This window comes from Panthera tigris, chromosome B4, assembly GCF_018350195.1.
Source record: "Panthera tigris isolate Pti1 chromosome B4, P.tigris_Pti1_mat1.1, whole genome shotgun sequence".
NCBI lineage: Eukaryota > Metazoa > Chordata > Mammalia > Carnivora > Felidae > Panthera > Panthera tigris.
In genome coordinates, this window is record NC_056666.1 from 62,772,073 (window position 1) to 62,795,183 (window position 23,111).

Below are 23,111 nucleotides of genomic sequence, written 5' to 3' on the forward strand. Positions count from 1 at the left end.
CTGTCAGAGAAGCGACAATCTCTGCCATCCTGGAGGCTAGGAGGAGGGGCACAGATCAAAGAGAACTCCACCAGCTCCAACTCCAGCTCTGGCTCCAGTGGCCGCTTCCCAGGCCGTGCCTGTGTCACCGCCACACGCCTGCCACACTACCCAGCCGGTCCCAGCCCACTGCATTGCCTGATTCAAGTTACTAAAGCCAAAGGAGTATATTATAACAGGAACTGCACTGGACCTGAGGATGCCCCCCAATAGGGGTGCACATTAGGTGTCAAGAGGATCACAGCAGGAAAGATGATTATCAAGTAGGACTCTAAAGAATCCAAGGAAGCATAAGCCAAGCCTGTCCAGTCTGTGCAATAGTAGAAATGGCCTTTCTATCTTTGGAAAACTGCTTCTAGATGCTAATAAAGAGAGAAGCATTCCAACTGCATAACTGTGAGTGACAAAGCCTCTGCTCCCTAAATCTTTGTCAGAGATAACTTCAAGCACAATTTTTTAAAGTATGTTCTTCCCTTCAAGTCTTTAATAAAAAATCTAAACCAATGACAAATTCCAGTATCCTACAAGTAGAAAAACTAGAATACATACAGCAGCTTGTTAGTATCTTCCCCCATACCTGTTATGCCATGCTAATTCACACCTGTATCACTTGGCAGTGTCCTGACTACTCCTACTGGAATTCTCCTTCCTCAGCATTTCTAAATGGTATCATTTCTAAATGTTATCTTACAAAACTTAAAAAACAAAACACTAGTTGTATCTAATGTTTTAAACAAATTAATTGCAATCTAGCTCAAATTCTAGCATAACAATCACTATTAGGTGTGGGGTCACTTGAGGTGAGCATGTACCTACTACTCGGCATCTCATTTTTCTTATGTTTGAGAAGTAGGAGAGTGCTTCACATGAAGACAAACTCTCGCACCAGGGAAGCACCCAAGCTACAACGAACAATCCTTCTTTCTGACCTCACATTTGAGAACAAGCTCCCTTGAGATATGCAGAGTTCCAATATCCAATAACCTGGGCCAGTACATTTTTACCAGACTGGCATTTTCCTTAGAAACCTGACCCCATTTAGAATGTTTTTACCTATACACACTTAATAGTCATGGAACCTGCTGGACACTTAGTTCTCATTGCCTAAAGATCTAACGCTATCATGCAAGTAAAAAACAACTAGGGACAGACTATACCTAATTTTCAGAGCCTGCATTCTTTCCACTAGATTATACTACTGAAACACAGTTTAATTCTCTAAAAATTAAAATTTGTGTTTACAATGCACTAAAAATAATCCTTAAAAATGAAAATTACCTCTTTATATGCTATTTTACATTTTTAAAATCAATGTTCCAGAAACAGAAATGTAGAGTAAAATCCAAAAGACACATACCCAAGAAAACAATCCGTATCATTCATCCACTGATTTATAAACTGTACAGTTAACGGTCCAGGATTGTGAGGCAACTGAATTTGTTCTAAAGTATGTAGCAGCAAATCAGGGTTGTAGTACAAGGCAGCAATGGCAACCTGAAGACACATGGTGCGGAGCTCACTAGTTTTCACTCCTCGGGTTAGTCTCTCCAAAACAAGTTGAACAAAGAGAGGAATGCACTAGAGAAAACAATAAAGAAGAGAGTCAGCCATACACAGAGAAACCAGATAACTTTTATAGAAAGCAGTATGTTGGTAGAGAGTATTCTCAAATAAGATACCTTAAGGACAATTAAACCTTTGCTTACCTTGTTCTTATGGTATTAAACAAATTTATATTCTCATAAAGCCCAGAGATTAAATGGCCAAAAAGAGGTCCTACAAAGGGCTAATATCCAAAATCTATAAAGAGCTCACCAAACTCCACACCCGAAAAACAAATAACCCAGTGAAGAAATGGGCAGAAAACATGAATAGACACTTCTCTAAAGAAGACATCCAGATGGCCAACAGGCACATGAAAAGATGTTCAACGTCGCTCCTTATCAGGGAAATACAAATCAAAACCACACTCAGATATCACCTCATGCCAGTCAGAGTGGCCAAAATGAACAAATCAGGAGACTATAGATGCTGGAGAGGATGTGGAGAAACGGGAACCCTCTTGCACTGTTGGTGGGAATGCAAATTGGTGCAGCCGCTCTGGAAAGCAGTGTGGAGGTTCCTCAGAAAATTAAAAATAGACCTACCCTATGACCCAGCAATAGCACTGCTAGGAATTTATCCAAGGGATACAGGAATACTGATGCATAGGGGCACTTGTACCCCAATGTTTATAGCAGCACTCTCAACGATAGCCAAATTATGGAAAGAGCCTAAATGTCCATCAACTGATGAATGGATAAAGAAATTGTGGTTTATATACACAATGGAATACTACGTGGCAATGAGAAAGAATGAAATATGGCCTTTTGTAGCAACGTGGATGGAACTGGAGAGTGTGATGCTAAGTGAAATAAGCCATACAGAGAAAGACAGATACCATATGATTTCACTCTTATGTGGATCCTGAGAAACTTAACAGAAACCCATGGGGGAGGGGAAGGGAAAAAAAAAAAAAAGAGGTTAGAGTGGGAGAGAGCCAAAGCATAAGAGACTGTTAAAAACTAAGAACAAACTGAGGGTTGATGGGGGGTGGGAGGGAGGGGGGGGTGGGAGGGAGGGGGGGTGGGTGATGGGTATTGAGGAGGGCACCTTTTGGGATGAGCACTGGGTGTTGTATGGAAACCAATTTGACAATAAACTTCATATATTGAAAAATAAATAAATAAATAAATAAATAAACGTTAAAAAAAAAAAAAAAAAGAGGTCCTAGAGCAGTGAGAGGAAGTCTCCTTCCCTTGTCTTTTTTAATGTTTATTTATTTATTTTCAAAGACAGAATGAGGGAAGGGCAGAGGGAAAGGGAAAATCACAAGCAGTCTCCGTGCTGTCAGCGCAGAGCCTGATATGGGGCTCGATCTCACAAACTATGATCGTGACCTGAGCCTAAACTGAGTCAGACACTTAATCAACTGGGCCACCCAGATGCCCCAACAAGTGTCCTTCCTTTTTGAGTGCAGATTACAGTGAAGACTATCCCACAAGAATCCACACTCAAATGATGGCAACAATCCAAATATAGACCCAGCCACTTCCACATTTAAGGTAAAATGACTAGGTTGGAATTTTTGTGAAATCAGATTAAATGGGACTTAGAAAATAAATAAGCATGACATGACCAGAATTTCTCTTGAGAAAGAAAATTCCTAAGTCACAGAATGTAAAGTACAGCATGGTGACTGCATTTCATAATGCTGTATTACAGCCACCTGGGTGGCTCAGTCAGTTAAGCATCTGACTTCAGCTCAGGTCATGATCTCACAGTTCATGAGTTTGAGCCCTGCTTTGGTTGAGCCCTGCTTCTCTCTCTCTCTCTCTCTGCCCCTTGTGGGATTCCCTCTCTCTCCCCCCTCCCCTCTGCCCCTCCCTCACTTGCTCACTCTCTCTCTCAAAAAACAATAATAATGCTGTATTACATATTTGAAAGTTGCTAAGAGTAGATATTAGAAGATCTTATCACAAAGAAAAACAATTTGTAACTGTGTATGGTGCTGGATATAACTAGACTTATTGTGATCATTTTACAACATATATAAATATCAAATCATTGTTATATTATCTCAATAAAATAAGAAAATTCCTATTAATAGAAGACTGAAGAAAAAATGGTAGACTTCGCATTTGAAAATAAAGGCATCTGACTCCAATTCTACCATTGATGAACCACTTTCATTAGAAGTATTTCCTTTTTTTCAAAAATTTTTTAATGTTTTTATTTATTCTTGAGAGAGAGAGAGGGAAAGAGTGTGAGTGGTGGAGGGGCAGAGAGGGATACACAGAATATGAAGCAGGTTTCGGGCTCCAAGCTGTCAGCACAGAGCCCACTTCAGATCCTCTGTCCTCTCTCTCTCTCTACCCCTCCACCACTCACACGCTCTCTCTTGCTCACTCTTTCTCAAAAAAAATAAACAAAAAAAAAATTTTTTTTAAAGAACTAGTTCCTAATAGTTATTTTCACTAAAAGGGATGGGCTGAAATGATTTGTGTAAAATAAAATCCTGAGGTGTTCATATAAGCTCATTTTAAAATTAAACTTTAGCAGAAAAAAATAAAAAAATAAAAAAATAAAATTAAACTTTAATCCTCAGGGAGGATTGGAGGACTAGGCAGAGCACAGAGGTGGTTGAGGGCAGTGAAGACACTCTGTATGTTACTAGAATGGCGGTTGCATATCATTATACATCTGTCCAAACCCATAAAATATACAACACCAAGAATGAAGCCTAGTGTCCAGCGTGGGCTCTGGGTGATAACGATGCATTATCAACATAGGCACATCGACCATAACCAATGTACCACCCTCGTGTATATGTTGATAATGGAGGACACTATGCATGTGTGGGTAAGGGGTATATGGGATATCTCTGTACCATCTGCTCAATTTTGCTGTGAACCTGTAACTGCTCTAAATAATACTCTATTAAACAACAAAGTTTCACGTAGAAATTTACGAGTTAAATTTAATATTTTTTTTGTGGTCCAAGTTATAAATATATTAGGAGCAGCAGAATACTAACTAGCCTTATTTAGGAGGATACATAAAAGTACCATGTATAGTTATGTGTTTTAGTTTTAAGATTGAGATTTTAGGGATGCCTGGGTGGCTCAGTCTAGGTTAAGTGTCCAACTCCCGATTTCGGTTCAGGTTATGATCCCACAGTCGTGACATCAAGCCCCATGTTTGGCTCCGCACTGATTGTGGAGCCTGCTTGGGATTCTCTCTCCATATCTGCCCCTCCCCTGCTCATTCTCATTCTCTCTCTCTCAAAATAAATAAACGTTAAAAAAAATTGAGATTTTATAAAGAGATGACTAGTTTGATGTTTGATTAGCCCTACTGGTTTCTTCTCAAATTCCAATACAGAGCATTCAGATAGCACAACACATGTAGGATGTAGGCTACATTAAAAATTATTACTATGGGAGAAAGGGGAACCCTCTTACAGTGTTGGTGGGAATGAAAACTGGTGCAGCCACTTGTGGAAAACAGTATGAAGGTTCCCCAAAAAGTTAAAAATACAACTACCCTATGATCTAGTAATCATACTACTGGGTATTTACCCAAAAAACAAAAACACTAATTCAAAGGGATACATGCACCCCTGCTTATAGCACCATTATTTACAATAGCCAAATTATGGAAGCAGCCCAAATGTCTATCAATTGATGAATGGATAAAGAAGATGTGGTGTGTGTATATATATGTGTATACACACACACACACACACACACACACACACACACACACACACACAAATAGAATATTCAGCCATAAAAAAGAATGAAATCTTGCCACTTGTAATGACATAGATGGAACTAGAGAGTTCTTCAGCAAAAGAAGTCAGTAAGAGAAAGACAAATACCATATGATTTCACTCATATGTGGAATTTAAGAAACAAAACAAATGAGCAAAGGAAAAAGGGAGAGAGGCAAACCAAGAACAGACTCAAATATAGAGAACAAACTGATGGTTACCAGAGGGGAGGTGAGTGGGGGGATGGGTTAAACAAGTGATGGGAATTAAGGAGGGCACTTTTTTTTTTTTTTGTCCAATAACTCTTTATTTTTTTTTCAATATATGAAATTTATTGTCAAATTGGTTTCCATACAACACCCAGTGCTCATCCCAAAAGGTGCCCTCCTCAATACCCATCACCTACCCTCCCCTCCCTCCCACCCCCCATCAACCCTCAGTTTGTTCTCAGTTTTCAACAGTCTCTTATGCTTTGGCTCTCTCCCACTCTAACCTCTTTTTTTTTTTTTTTTCCCTTCCCCTCCCCCATGGGTTTCTGTTAAGTTTCTCAGGATCCACCTAAGAGTGAAACCATATGGTATCTGTCTTTCTCTGTATGGCTTATTTCACTTAGCATCACACCCTCCAGTTCCATCCACGTTGCTACAAAAGGCCATATTTCATTCTTTCTCATTGCCACGTAGTATTCCATTGTGTATATAAACCACAATTTCTTTATCCATTCATCAGTTGATGGACATTTAGGCTCTTTCCATAATTTGGCTATAGTTGAGAGCGCTGCTATAAACATTGGGGTATAAGTGCCCCTGTGCATCAGTACTCCTGTATCCCTTGGATAAATTCCTAGCAGTGCTATTGCTGGGTCATAGGGTAGGTCTATTTTTAATTTTCTGAGGAACCTCCACACTGTTTTCCAGAGTGGCTGTACCAGTTTGCATTCCCACCAACAGTGCAAGAGGGTAAGGAGGGCACTTGTGATGAGCACGGAGTGTTGCATGGAAGTGCTGAATCACTATATTGTACACCTGAAACTAACATTACACTGTGAAAAATTTTAAATTAAAAAATTTTTAAATTATTATGGTAAAATAATTATAGTAAATCAATGAAGCCATAAGAAAATGTAAACTAAACTTGAAAAGCTCTTCTTGAGATACTCTAATAATAAAGCTTCATTTTAACAAATGTTTACTATTACTTGCAAAGCCATTAAGAATACAAAGAAACTCTGAGGTTTTAAAACTAATAAAACTAAAATTACCCTTTTACATTAATACACCATCAATTGTGGGGACTGATTATGCAGAATACTTCTATATACTACTATGGATGGATATATCATTATGTGAAGAAGGTAAGATGGGAAAAAAAATATGTACAGTATGCGGCTGTTTAAAAAGGTGAGGAAAGAAAAAAGTGAGGAAGGAAGAATGAATACACCTCTTTGCTTACCTTTTATCTTAAATGTTTAGTTTTGAGAGGGAGAGACAGAGCACAAGTGTGGAAGGGGCAGAGAGAGAGGGAGACCCAGAATGCAAAGTAGGCTTCAGGCTCTAAGCTCCGAGCTGTCAGCACAGAGCCCGACACAGGGCTCGAACCCACAAACCGTGAGATCATGACCTGAGCCAAACAAAGTCAGACACTTAACAGAGTGAGCCACCCAGGCGCCCCTGCTTACTTTTTAAAATGAAAGGATAACTAGACACTGGGGGTGGGCAGACAGGGAGAGAGAATAAGGGGAGAGGGGAGAAGGATGGAAGCCAGACTTCTCTGAATACACCTTGTTTCATAAATTAGATTTCAGAATTATGTACATGTTTTATATAGTTAGAAAAAAAATTAAAGCAATTCCTAAAAGTTAAAATAAAATGAAATAAATGAATCAAACAGCGATTATTTTAAATGACTTTAAAATTTATGATCTGACTATATTTTGGCTATATATATTCCTAGCATATGGACATACCCTGGAGATAAAAACAGCCAGTAGAAAATTTTAAACTGTTAATAATCATCATGTGTTAGAGATAATGTTGGTATAATTACTCTGAGACTGTACGTCCATATTAGTGGGATAAAGAAAGTGAATAATTGTGATGAGAACCAGGATTTCGGGTATGGCAGATACAGATTCAGATCAATTAGGTTAAGTAAAAATAACGAAGTCCTGAATTTGAACTAGAAATGTCTGTGTGTGCTAATGATAAGTAAATCTTAAAATGATACAATATGTATTTCTTGGATCTCTTTGGAAATAATGACCAACTCATTAACAATAAATATCCCTTGTGTTTATAGTCTTGAATACCATTTCCCAAGGTAGGGCAGGACATGTACAAGATGAACCTGGAACATCTAGTCATACCAGACAGCAAGAACACTACTAAACACTACTGGAGTCACTTAAGGTGGGCATGTATGCTCCCAACTGGCCCAAGTTTAAGCAACTTTGTATACCTGAAATACACTGAAATACATAAAACAAATTTGAACCTGTAAGTTCATAATAATATTTAAAAAGCAAAAAAAAAAAGCAAAACACCTCACTGGTCATCTTTGGAGAATGTTAGGAAACAAACTTATTATCTTGAATCATAGAAAATAAAAGGAAATACTCAAACTGTTCCTCAGAGTAACCCCAATAATTGACGAAAAGACATTTCATAGAAATATTTCAGCTAATAAATGAAAAAGAAATGACAGAATAATCACCACCAACAGCAGTAACATCATAAGATGAGAGACAACCAGACATTCTGTGCCTCCTGGTAGAAATAGAAACCACCATCTATGAAGCATTCTTGCCAAAAGTATCACAAATGCATCTGACCAAATCTCTAGATCTAACTACCAAGTTACAGGAAATAAGAGGAATGTAATTTCAAGGCAATACAGCCGTGCAGCTCTACTTAAGTGCACCAGAACTGTAGCTTCCCTAACATTCAAGATTCCCTAGTGACCCTAACTTTCTGACATAGAAATACCAACTTTCCAATCCCTCTGGAACCCAGTTTTAGGAGCAAAAACCCACTGTATTATACTAGAAATTTTTATTTGCTAACTTCAAATGGATCTATCCAACTAAAAGCATTTTTTTTTTCAGCTTCAGGTATAGAATTTAGTGATTTAACACTTACATACAACATCCAGTGTTCATCACAAGTACCCTCCTTATTCCCCATCATCCATTTAACTCATCTCCCTACCCACCTCCCCTCTGGTAACCATCAGTTTGTTCTCTATATTCAGGAATCTGTTTCTTGGTTTGCTTCTCTTTTTTTCCCATGTTTATTTGTTTTGTTTCTTAAATTCCAAACATGAGTAAAATCATATGCTATTTGTCCTTCTCTTACTGACTTATTTCGCTTAGCATAACACTCTCTAGCCCCATCCATATCATTGCAAATGGCAAGATTTAACTCTTCTTTTTATGGCTAATATTCCATCATATATATATATACACACACACACATATATATGTGTATATATATATATATACATATATATATACATATATACATATATATATACATATATATATATACACACACACATATACATATACATACACACACACACACCACATCTTCTTTATCCATTCATCAGTCGATGGGAATTTGGAGTCGATGGGCATTTGGGCTCTTTCCATTGGGCTATTGTTGATAATGCTACTATAAACACTGGGGTGCATGTATCCTTGCTTCCAATTAGTATTTTTGGATCCTTTGTGTAAATACCTAGTAGAGCAATTGCTGGACCGTAGGGTAGTTCTATTTTCAATAAAAGCAATTCTTTAATTCAACTTTTTATTACCTATCAGACTCCTCCAAATGAAATTTCAACTTGTTCCACTTTCCACAACCTCTCCTACTTTACTGAAAAGATAAAGCTATTGGATTTAAGCTTCCACACCCCTTCTTTCTACCTCAAGACATCTCTCGAGCATTATTCAAACAGCACTTTCACAACATTAGATGTTCTTGGGTTTGGAAAACAAAAACATTCCAGAGTTAAATTAATTTGGAATACACAGATACTAACACACTCTTAGACACATTTTCAGATAAAGGCACAAGAAGTCAAGCAATAATGAAATCTGTTGAATATTGTTTTATCTAGTATTTCCTAGACTTATCTGACCATTGAATACTTTTTTGTAATGAACACCTACTAATACCATTAAATGGTCACAGTTTGAGTAATATCATCACTCTATTCCCATCTACTGGTATCCATACAATCTGTAACTGTGGGAAAAGTCATCTTTATAACTTTCCAAGGAAAACCTGTGCCCTCAAGCTTTTCCCTGGCCTCCTCATCTAACACCTTGTTTTTTCAGGTGTTTTCTATGCAATGTTTGCAATGGCACCCACTATAAATCTTATTCTAGGTTTCTCTTTCCAATGCTTCTCACCTAGAACAGAAGCAGTACCCTCAGACTGCAACTAGCAATAGCCTCCTTGCTCCTCTTCACAGCCAGTGTATGCAGAAGACCAGTTTAGATTAAGGCTACTGCTAGCAAACTCATTATCCTAAGTCCCTAACTTTGATCATGTCATTTCTCTGCTCAATGGATTCTCTGTTCAATTGCTTACAGCAAGGGTTGGTAAACTTACAGTAGATATTTAATAATACTTTCAACTTTGCAGGCTATATACAGTCTCTGTTGCACACTTTTTTTTTCTTTAAACATCCCTTCAAAAATGTGAAAACCACTCTTCATTCCTAGGCCATACATACAGGTCACAGGCTGGATTTGGCCCACAGGCCATAGCTTGCCTACTTCTGGCTTAGAGGAGAGATTCTGAACTCTTTGGTATGGGTATATTCCACACCTTCCAGGCATGATTAGATTCTACTGCTGAGGACTTTCCAAAAGCCAGTCAACAGAACTGAACCCTTCTCTACTTTCACTCAACTTCCGTTCTTTACTCTCTCCTTGTTCTGTTGACATCACAATGTCTTTCTACCTCACCTACATCACCTAAAACAGTACTCATTGAAGGAGAAAATGAGCCTTCAAAAATACATGTAAAACTTTATCAACCCGGAAAGGAGGCTGGAGGGTCACTCTTCTAAAAAATAATGGAGAACTTGGTGGTAAGCAGCAAATAAGAGGAGGCTGGTGGTTCCTCCTAATTAAAATAAAAAGATAAACCATAAGCTAGAAGTTCACATGAGAAAAACAGGAAAGAGACAGTCAAGAAGAATCCTCCTGGGGTCAGAACTAACTCAAACATGGGCTTTGAAAACCTCAAAACAGCCATTATAAATGTTTAAAAAATAAAACATTTTCTTAATGTTTATTTATTTTTGAGAAAGAGAGCATGAGCAGGGGAAGGGTAGAGGCAATGGGAGACACAGAATCCAAAGCAGGTTTCAGGCTTGAACCCACAGACCACAAGATCATGACCTGAGCTCAAGTCGGATGCTAAACTGAGTCACCCAGACACTCCTAAAAGAAAACATCTTTAAAATATAGGAAGCTATGATGACCATGTCTCATCAAACAGAAAATATCTATTAGGACATGCAAATTGCAAAAAAGCATCAAATGGAAATTCTAGAGTTAAAAAATGCTATAGGGGCACTTGACTCAGACAGTAGAGTATGTAGCTCTTGATCATGGGGTTCTAAGTTCAAGCCCCACGTTGAGCATGGAGCTCACTTAAAAAAAAAAAATGAAAAAAAAAAAAGAAAAATTCATTAGAAGGGCTCAACAATAGATCTGAACTGGCAGAAGAGAGAATAAGCAAACCTGAAGATAGATTGAAAAAGAGTATGTAATCCAAACACCAGAGAAAAGAGAATATAAAGAAAAATTATCAGAGCCTCAAAGAAATGTGGAACACCATTAAGCACACCAATGTATATGTAGAGGGAGAATCAGAAGGAGAGAAGAGAGAAAAAGAAGAAAAAATACTTGAAGAAATAATGGCTGGAAACATTCCCAGTCTGACAAAAAACAATCTATATATCCAAGAAAGTCAACAAATCCAAGTAAGATAAAAACAAAGACATTTCATAGTAAAAATGGTAAAAGACAAAGAGATAACATTTATAGCAGCATGAGAAAAAACATAGATAGCGACCAAGTACAAGGGAATGCTAGTAAGACCGGCTCAGTTAAGGGTCCAACTCTTGATCTTGGCTCAGGTCATGATCTCACAGTTTGTGAGTTTGAGCCCCAAGTGCAGAACCTGCTTAGGATTCTGTCTCTCCATCTCTCTGTCCCTCCCCCACTTGTGCACACACATGTGTTCTCTCTCTCTCAAAATAAATAAATAAACTTAAAAAAATAAGATACTGGAAATAAAAGAGCAAACTAAACTCAAAGCAAATGGAAGAGAATAAATGGTAAAGATTAGACCAGAAACTAATGAAATAGAAAACAGAAAAACAATAGTGAATAAAACCATAAATTGGTTCTTTGAAAAGATCGACAAAATTGGAAAACCTTTATTTAGCTCAACTGACCAAAAGATAAAAAAGAGAGAGAGAAGACACTAATTACCAAAACTGGGAACATACTACCAACCTACAGAAATAAAAAAAATATGAACTTCATGCCAACAAATTAGTTAACATAAATTACACCAACAAATTCCTAGAAAGGTGCAAACTACTGAAATTAACTCAAAAATAAATAGAAATATGAATACACCTATAATAAAGGTGTAGAAAAAGCCATTTGACAAAATTCAACATGCTTCATGATAAAAATAGTCAACAAAGTACAAACAAACAGGAACTCCCTCAACCTGATACAAAGCGTCTATGAAAAACCCACAGCTAACATCAGACTTAATGGTGAAAGGAATGTTTCCCCTTAAGATTAGGAACAACACCTCTCCTTTCACCACATCTCTTCAACATTGCACTAGAGGTTCTAGCCAAGGCAATTAGGCGAAAAAAATAAAAAGCACCCAGACTGGTAATCCTAAAAAGTTTACTGAAACATTAATCTAATAAACAAGCTTGGCAAGGTTGCAGGATACACAATAAATACATATTTTTAAAATGTATTTCTAAGCATGGGCAATAAACTTGAAAATGAAATTAAGAAAATAATTCCATTTACAATAGCATTAAAAAGACTAAACTATGAATATTTTAACAAAAGAACTGTGAAACTTTTACTGTGAAAACCAAACAACATTTTTAAAAGAAATTTGACCTAAACATAAGGAAAGAGATCCCATGTTCAGGGGATAAAAGACTAAGTATTCTTAAAATGGCAATATTTCCCAGATCTACAATGATTCTACAGATTCAGCAGAATGCCTCTCACAATACCAGCTGACTTCTTTGCTGAAATTGACAAGCTGCCCTAAATTTCACATGGAAACTCAAGGAACCCAGAATAGTCCAAACAGTCTTGCAAAAGAACAAAACTGGAAGACTAGAACTTCCTAATTTCAAAATTTAATAAAGATAGTGTAGTCCTGGCTTAAAGATAAAAAAAAAAATCAATCAAATAGAATGAGAATACAGAAATGAACCTCACCTTTATAGTCAATTCATTTGACAAGGTGCTAAGACAATTCAATAGGGAAAGAATAGTTTTTTCAACAAATAGTACTGAGACAACTTGCTATCCACATGCAGAATAATGAATTAACTCCTTTCTCATACCACACAGAAAATTTAACTCAAAACGAATTAAAGAGCTAAATGTTGCAGCTAAAACCATAAACTTTTCGAAGAGAACACAAGGAAATCTCTGTGAACTTGTATTTAGCAACAGGTACTTAAATATACCACCAGCCACAAGCAACAAAAGAAAAATTAGATAAACTGGGCATCATCAAAATTAAAAACTGCTTCAAAGGACACCATCAAGAAAGTGGTAACACAACTGTGGCGCCTGGGGGGCTCAGTTGGTTGAGCTTCCAACTTCAGCTCAGGTCAGGATCTCACAGTTCGTGAGTTCAAGCCCCTCTGCGCTGACAGTGTGGAGCCAGTGTGGGATTCTCTCTTTCTCCCTCTCTCTTTGACCCTCCCCCACTTGCATGCTCTCTATCTCAAAATAAATCAAACTTAAAAAAAAAAAAAAAAAAGATTTAAGACAGTGATAACACAATCCACAAATTGGGAGAAAATTTTTGCAAACTGTACATCTGACAATGGACTTGAATTTAGAATATTTAAATAACCCCCATAACTCAATAATAAACAAATAACCTAATTAAAATGGGCCAAGAATCTGAATAGACATTTCTCAAAAAAAAAAAAAAAAAAAAAAAAGATATACAAATGGCCATAGGAAAAGATACTCAACATCATTAGCCATCAAGCAAATGCAAATCAAAACTGTGATATACTACTTCACACCTACAAGGATGGCTATAAGAAAAAAAAAACTGATCAAGAAAACAAGAGCAACAAAGCAAGAATTGATGAGGATACAAATGGGAATCCTCCTCATTCACTGCTGGTAGGAATGGGAAATGGTGCAGCTGCTTTGGAAAAAGTTTGGCAGTTCTTCAAACAATTAAACAAAGAACCGCCACTCCTAGATATATTCCAAGAGAAATGAAAGCACGTCCACACAAAAATCTGCATAGAAATGTGCATACCATTATTCACAGTAGACAAAAAGTGGGAATAATCAGGGGCACCTGGCTGGCTCAGTCAGTAGGGCATGTGACTTCTGATCTCAGAGTCATGACTTCAAGCCCCTCATTGGGAATGGAGCTGACTTAAAAAAAAAAAGTGGATATAATCCAAGAATCCACCAACTAACGAATGGCTAAAATAAATGTGATATATCCACACAATGGAATATTTGGCAATAAAAAGAAATGAACTACTAGTACGCATGCTACCACATGGATGAACCTTTAAACCATTATGCTAAGTAAGAAAAGTCATTCACAAAGGACCACATGATTCCGTTTATATGAAATGTCTAGAATAGACAAATCTCTAAAATAAGAAAGCAGAATAATGGTTGCCTAGGCTGTGGGGGGGGGGGGGGGGGGGGTAGGTGTTAAGGGGAAATGAGGAGTTCTTTGGGAGATAGTGATGGAATGCTCTAAAACTGACCAAAGTAACCATAAAATACCTAGGAATAAACCTAACCAAAGAGTGAAAAATCTATACACTGAAAACTATAGAAAGCTTATGAAAGAAATTGAAGAAGACACAAAAAAATGGAAAAAACATTCCATGCTCCTGGATAGGAAGAGCAAATATTGTTAAAATGTCAATACTACCCAAAGCAATCTACATATTCAATGCAATACGTATCAAAACAACACCAGCACTCTTCAAAGAGCTAGAATAAACAATTCTTAAATTTGTATGGAACCAGAAAAGACCCCAAATAGCCAAAGCAATCCTGAAAAAGAAAACCAAAGCTGGAGGCATCACAATTCCAGACTTCAAGCTGTATTGCAAAGCTGTAATCATCAAGACAGTATGGTACTTGCACAAGAACAGACACTCAGATCAATGGAACAGAATAGAGAACCCAGAAATGGAACCACAAACGTATGGTCAACTAATCTTTGACAAAGCAGGAAAGAATATCCAATGGAATAAAGACAGTCTCTTCAGTAAGTGGTGCTGGGAAAACTGGACAGCGACACGCAGAAAAATTAACCTGGACCACTTTCTTACACCATACACAAAAATAAACTCAAAATGGATGAAAGACCTAAATGTAAGACAGGAAAATCCTAGAGGAGAAATCAGGCAACAACCTCTTTGGCCTTGGCCACAGCAATTTTTTACTTGACATGTCTCTGGAGGCAAGGGAAAGAAAAGCAAAAATAAACTATTGGGACCTCATCAAGATAAAAAGCTTCTGCACGGCGAAGGAAATAATCAGCAAAACTAAAAGGCAACCAATGGAACAAGAGAAGATATTTGCAAATGACATATCAGATAAAAGGTTAGATCCAAAACCTATAAAGAACTTATCAAACTCAACACCCCAAAAACAAATAATCCAGTGAAAAAATGGGCAAAAGACATGAATAGACACCTTTCCAAAAAAGACATCCAGATGGCTGACACACACATGAAAAAATGCTCAACATCACTCATCATCAGGGAAATACAAATCAAAACCACAATGAGATACCACCTCACACCTGTCAGAATAGCTAACATTAACAGCTCAGGCAACAACAGATATTGGCAAGGATGCAGACAAAGAGGAACCCTTTTGCACCGCTGGTGGGAATGCAAACTGGTGCAGCCACTCTAGAAAACATTATAGAGGTTCCTCAAAATATTAAAAATAGAACTACCCTACAATCAATCCAGCAATTACATTACTAGGTATTTATCCAAGGGATACAGGTATGCTGTTTCAAAGGGGCACATACACCAACGTTTATAGCAGCACTACTGACAACAGCCAAAGTATGGAAAGAGCTCAAATGTCCATAAACAGGTGAAAAGATAAAGAAGATGTGGTATGTATATACACAGTGTAATATTACTCGGCAGACAAAAAAAGAATGAAATCTTGCCATTTGCAACAGTGTGGATGGAACTACAGTGTATTATGTTAAAATAAGTCAGAGAAAGAGCATATGATTTCACTCATATGTGGAACTTAAGATACAAAACAGATGAACATAAGGGAAGGGATGTAAAATAATATAAAAACAGAGAGGGGGACAAACCATAAGAGAACAAACTGAGGGTTGCTAGAGGGGTATTGGGTGTGGGGATGGGCTAAATGGGCAAGGGGCATTAAGGAGGACAGTTGCTGGGATGAGCACTGGGTGTTATAAGTAAGTGATGAATCACTAAATTCTATTCTTGAAATCATTATTACACCATTTATATTAACTTGGATTTAAATTTTAAAATTAATTAATTAATTAAAAAATAAAACTGACTATATGAATAGTTGCATGATTCTGTGAATATATTAAAATACACTGAATCCACTGTAAATGAGTGAATTATATGGTATGTGAATTATAGCTCAATAAAGCTGTTACCAAAAAATACATGGAGCAAACATTACAGAACTGAAAGAAAAAAAGACAACTCCACAATTTTACTTGAAGACTTTTTTTCTCAGTATCTATCATACCATGATTACACCAAATATCAAATTAATCTTTGTTGAAAATTTGTAATACTTTTTAAAAATTTTTATTTTGAGGGAGAGAGAGAGAGAGAGAGCAGGGGAGGGGCAGAGAGAGAGAGAGAAGAATCCCAAGCAGGCTCAGTGCTGTCAGCGCAGAGCCCAATGTGGCGCTCAAACTCACAAACCGAGCTGAAATCAAGAGTCGGACACTTAACCAACTGAGCCACCGGGTGCCCCTATAATACTTTTTAAATCAGTAAAAGAAACTTTTTCTTTTTTGTACAGTATCTTCATTTCTGGTTAAAAGAACAAATCTGAGAATATTTCAGTAGAATCTACAAAAACAAAGGGAAAATGCAAATCTCTGGGAAACCAATTAAGTAGAATTTACATATTCATCTCCTTCATGATTCGCTTGATAGCCTCTTAAATTATTACATATTTTTCTGTTTATTTCTTTCTCTGCTAGAATGCAAGGTGCAATTTTCAAATTGCATGGGTATTTTTCCTTGCCATTTAAATAGGATTTGTACCAGGAAGCACAAACTTCAGGCTATCTTTTTAATTTTCCATCATATAATATAAACAAAATGTCAATCAGGTAAAATTTCAGTATAAACATCAAGTACAAACTTTCCATACATGTATTACCTGATCAATTCCCTTTCCTTTGCACTGAAGAATGATGACTTCAAGGAGTTTGGCTGCATGACATTCCGCATCTTCTCCTGCATCTCCACATAGTACCTACAGTAATCACAATTTAGCTTAGCAGTGAATGGCACTGCAGAGAATTTAATCAAGTGTACATGAAGCAAATAGCTCATAAAAATTCACACATTAGAATCGCAGCTTTGCTTTCTAAGTTTGCCCACCCAAAAGAAGGAAGGTCAAAATAAAGTACATCTATCTTCTTTATCTACTCTAATTCCTTTTAAGAAGAAAGAATTCACCTATTTAACTTTGGATTAATAAAGTTAAGCTATAGGAATTAACTTCAGATAAACGAAGCTTCCCTTAAAGGCAACAAAACAACAAACCAATAAAATGAAATGAAATTTTCAAACCTTACTTTTAAACAATGAAACAAACCCTGTAGTTTCTGTTTCTTTTGAGTTCTTGTCCATATATACTCACTTTTTTCAAAATAATAACCATAATTTGATATCACACACCTTTTAATTTCTCCATTTGGACTTTAAACTACAAACATTTTCCATCGATGTTATAACTTAGGACTGTAAGTATTACAGTAGATAAATATAACAGTTTACTAGATATTCCTCTATTGTCAATGCTGTATTTTCACTATTATAAACAATTCTACAATGCACATGTTCATACATAAAATTTGGAATATAATTGCCTTATAATAAGGTTCCCAGAAGAGAGATTCGCAGAGTAGAGGCAAGCTTATGTTGGAAATTAAGAAATATAAAAAAAATTAATAAATGTTCAAACACAAGCTATAAGAAAAAGAACAGACTTAACCCAAAGAACAAAGAGGAGACAGAAATTAAAAATACAAACAATACAAATAACAGAAACAAAAAACAGATTCACTGAATAAAGACAACAAAGTAGACAGCCTTTGTCAAAATTATTCTTAAAAAGAACAAAATTTTAAAAATATTAGAAATGATAGTTGCAAACAAAATACTTAAGCTATTTGTTTAAACAAAAGACATGAAAGACATAAATACAGATAAAGGAGAGATTAGAAATAAGTAAATATTATGGAGAACATTATATTCCTTATATATTTGAAAACTCACGTTAATTGGATAATTCCTAGGCAAATACAATTTAAGAAAACTGAATTAAAAAGAAATTCCAGGTAAAGAAGACAGATTGAACATTCCCATTTAATTTTATTACTTCCCAAAAGACTATTAAAATGATAGTAAAGAGATTTTAGAGGCATAAATCCACAAAGACAGAGAAAAGGAAAAAGTAGATAGCTATAAAATTTTGGAAGCTGGAAAACAGATGGATCAGTGAGCTGAATCCTAAGCAGGTAGCTGGCAACACCAAGAACCAACACTATTTACATAAAGTTTAAAATTTACCTCTAGGGCAATGTATTTAGATCTAGATTCTAAATGTAAATGGGCTCTGGAACCAGAATGCTTGGTTCAAATTCCAGCACTGCCACTTATTATCTGTGTTTTCAAACAAACTTATTAACCTCTGTGTCTTACTGTTTCCATCATGGTGGCATACAATACAGAAAGAATAAATAAATCACTCCTTTTTCCCCAAATTGTATTTGCTTGGTTTTTTGTTTGTTGGTTGGCTGGTTGGTTGGTTGGTTTTGGTCCCCACCTCCAAAAGGAGAAGAAACAAAATATGTTTAGTAATTTAAAAAATGGGCTCTGAAGCCAGACCACCTGGGTTCAAATATGGTTCCAACAAAGACTAGCTCTGTGACTTAGGACAATGTACTAAACCTCAGACACGATGCAAAAAATTATACCTTGGTCTCCTCTTTGACCAAAAGGTGATACCTTCCTCATAATATTGTAAAGATAAAATAAGTTAATATGTATAAAATGCTGAGGAAATACCTGGTATACAGGAAGAGTCCAGTAAGTATTAGTTATTACTAAAAACCAAGAGTAGGACATATATTTTAACTACTTGGTAAGTCTAAGGACATTACTGTGAGCATCACTTTTATCCCAGCAGATATAATACAGAGCAGCTGTACTAATGGGTGTAGGACTGTTATGTTTTCTGCTTGCTGCTGTCTCTTTCCCTTTCCCTCAATAGCACTTGTCTACACAACTTAGGAGAAAATACTAAGTACTGCCAAGTGATTTTGATTTAATAAGCTAGGTATTACAGAGCTAAAGGAGTCTTTAAAAATCATGATTCTACTCCTTTCATTTATATGTGATGAAATTTAGGGACCTCCCAAAATCTCCCAGGCTCTTTACAACTGAACTGAGACTTTAATCAGATGTGCTGATTGGCAGCTCAGAGCTCTTAACATATCTTGGTACACATCTCTTTTAGTGAGAAAGACAGGTTGTAGACTAGATACTTTAGTCCCAACTCCAAGGCCAAACTTAGATATTTGGCAGCTTTATGCAACATACAGTTTTATATTTATGTGTATATAAATATTCACCTAAAGGAGAAAGGAAAATATTATTTATACTCATCAATGATTCCTAGATATAACCAATAGAGGGCAAAATCTAACCCGTGACAAAGACAACACAGTAGACATGTCTGCATGTGAATCTAACAGTAGCCAGTATATGGCTGATAAATCAACCTGTATTGAGCTAAATGATACTGTTTTTCCAACTATTCCAATTTTTTGTCTTATTTATAATCAAAATATATACATCTAGTTGTTTCCAATATACACATTCAATTTAAAAAAATCAAGAATGACAAACTGTGTGCTTATTTTCTTAGCACTTTTCTTTCATCAAGTAGTAAGTTTGCATTTTTGAAGGAAAAACAAACAAAATTATTTACCCTGACCATTATAAAGTACACAGCTATAAAAGTGGCAAGCATTCTTAAGCACAACACAAATATAAAATTTTCAAATAATAATTCCAAGCTCTATTAGAAAATACAAAATGGCAAATATATGTTGATGGAGGCAATACAGAACTAAAGGTGTAAGAAACAAATTGAGAGTGACCAGCAGTAAAACACTCAAACATTACTAAGAACCACTACAACTGATTAGGACACGCTTACCTTTCTACACATTGTAAAAAGTATTTCTAAATGCTTTGGATTAGATAATAAAGTATTTGTATCTATTGTCACATAATTATGCAGGAGAGGCATCATATCTGGAAAAAAAAAATTCAAAATCCCAATGAGACTTGAGTAACAGGAGTAGAAATAAATGATTCCCACGGAAGCTATATTTCTATAGCACCCACATATTACTATCTTCCTTCGCAGCCACAAATGCTAGTAAGGAAAGTGACAGATCTGCCCTATTTATAGATGAGGAAAATGTGGATCAGGAAGATTAAAATGCTCACCATTTATTATAGTGATTGTTCTGAATGTTTGTCCTTTTCTCTAAAGGACTCATCACCACTTCACAAAGTGTGTATTTTCTTGCTTATCTGTGTGTTCCCCACCTTCCCTCCCCCCAACCAGAAATGGAAGCGTCAAAAGAGCAATGCTGTCTATTTTGTTCACTGCTATACCGCTATACTTAGAACAGTGCTTGAAATATAGACCGTATTCAGAAAATACTAACTGAATTAATGTATGGACATTTGTTCTGACTGCAAACTAATTTGAGATACAACAGGAAACAGGCTCCTTCCTACTGCCTGTATCCCTAGCTCTGGAAAACACTGCTCTAATAGCACCACCCTTTCTTTACTCCACAGAGAAATAACAACTGTTTTCTGATTAGTACCGGAATCGTATGTGTCTTTATGTCATGTGTCAAAGGAAATAATGTCCAGACACAGAAAAGCAAAAATGTTACATGGCCAAAGGCATACCTGTAAAGTATTCAAAACAATCCTGCTGAAACACCTCATATAATATACCTAGCAGCTGCCACATTTGAGGGGAAATGCCATGGCAGGTTAAACTGTAGGCCAGTGAAAGAATTTCTTCATAGAATTCTAGAAGGAAGAAAATCTCTAGTTAGAATGCTAGGAAACAGCAAAAATTAAAACACAAAGACCACAGAGGGGAGGATTGAGACTATCTACCTGCATACATTCCTCTGCACCTAACATACTTGAGCACCCCTTTCTCAGCATTCCCATATTTGCCACCTTCCATCTGCCCCCTACCCAACAGGACAAGGCAAAGATTTGCTTTTACTACATTTCCCTAGAATACTGGAAATACATATTTTCTTGATACTGTGTACTAAAATATAGTTATACTTCTAAAGCTATATTAGAAATGGGTACAAGAAGGAATTGTTGTATATCTCTTGTGCACAGTACTGTTAACTTACAAATAATTAGTGTTCTTTGGAAAGCTTAATTAAGCTAGGCTACAATATCTTCCGATCTCACATATTTTTACAAACTATGTTCTGGACCGTATTTTGTCAATTTACAAATCACGTAATACTTGTGCAGTATTTTAAAATTTATCTCAAGTCAGTGATACCCACTATAAAGTAGAAGAGTCCAAAGAGAATATTCTTGTATTTGCATATATATTTCTTATTGCTCTCAGTCAAAAGTACATCATATCTAAACATACAATCAGAAAATACAAATCTCAATACAAAATTTTTCAAATAATTCCCACCATGTCCATCACTGAGCAAAAGTCTTTTAAGTTCAAAGATTTTTTCCCTCTTATTTATTTTAATTTTTAATGTTTATTTATTTTTGAGAAAGAGAGGCACAGCATGAGCAGAGAGAGAGGGAGACACAGATCCAAAGCAGGCTCCAGGCTCTGAGCTGTCAGCACAGAGCCCGACGTGGGGCTTGAATTCAGGAGCTGTGAGATTATGACCTGAGCCAAAGTAGGATGCTCAACCCACTGAGCCACACAGGTGTCCCTCCTATTTAAAAGGAACTAATATTCACTCTGGAAGCTTGGAGGTTTTTTCTGTAATATAATTTTTTTAATGTTTATTTTTGAGAGAGAGAGAGAGAGAGAGAGAGAGAGAGAGAGAGAGAGAGAGAGAGAGAGATGGGGACAGAGGATCCAAAGCAGACTCCATGCTGACAGTAGCAAACCCAGTGGGCCCGAAACCACGAACCTAACACTGAGATCATAACCTAAGCAGAAGTCGGACGTTCAACCAACTGAGCCAGCCAGGTGACCCTGTAGCATTATTTAAAACAATATATATGGGAAGCCTGGGTGGCTCAGTTAAGAGTCCAACTTCAGCTCAGGTCATGATTTCAAGGTTTGTGAGTTCAAGCCCTGCCTTAGGCTCTCCTCACCTGCTTCAGATCCTCTATCTTTCTCTGCCCCTCCCCCACTCATTCTCGTTCTCTCTCTCTCAAAAAATAAACATTAAAAACAAAGAAACAATATATTCAAAAGCTGATAAGACAGATAGTTGCCTTACCAAGAACAAAATAAAATGTAAATTACAGATATTGGGAAAGAACTTGTTATGTAAGACAATCACTTGAAAAACAGCCTTATCTGAATATGAAACATCTGAAAGTTCTGTTCATCATTACCCCACACCTTGGAGAAAAGGAGAGCAAATGCCTCTTCCTAACTTTATAAAGGCTCAAGACAGAAAAGGAGCCCAATATTTCCTTGCACACGCTCAGCACGTGTGCACAACCCGATACTCAGATGCTGAAGACCAGGACTCTGAAACTTGACAGAGAAACTAGAAGGCACAAAGCTGTTGCAGATTAATTTTTGCGGCTGTGCTGGAGGCTGAACTGTGGTGGGCAGCAATCTAGAACCCAGTGTGGACAAAGACAGCACTGACTTTCTCAGCAGACCACTTCTATGGCACAATCATGCTGGCTCCAGCCAATTCCAGCCTTCCCACGGATTCAGTGAGCTATCAAACATCCTTCCACTACATTCCATTTATGCTTGAATTCGCCAAAAGTTATTTCAATCATTCTCAATCAAGAAGACTCTTAGGGTGGGATGATTATACTAACTTTCACTTCCTGCATAAGATAAAGCAGATAAAGCAGTAATAGCTAAACCTGGCTTCTAATAATAAATGAAATCTTATAAGTAAATTAGCAATGAAAA

At 36.6% G+C, this 23,111-nt stretch overlaps 1 protein-coding gene across 1 annotated transcript in view; it reads right to left on the bottom strand.

Annotated features, from left to right (window-relative positions):
* The window catches only part of IPO8 (importin 8), an 81,857-nt gene that overhangs the window by 18,040 nt on the left and 40,706 nt on the right, over positions 1-23,111 (bottom strand). The window contains exons 18-21 of the mRNA XM_042992040.1: positions 20,906-21,031; positions 20,133-20,230; positions 17,061-17,156; positions 1,397-1,617 (exon numbers count right to left, since the gene is read on the bottom strand). Coding sequence (XP_042847974.1) covers positions 1,397-1,617; positions 17,061-17,156; positions 20,133-20,230; positions 20,906-21,031 — 541 coding nt within the window. The remainder of the gene's footprint in view (positions 1-1,396; positions 1,618-17,060; positions 17,157-20,132; positions 20,231-20,905; positions 21,032-23,111) is intronic.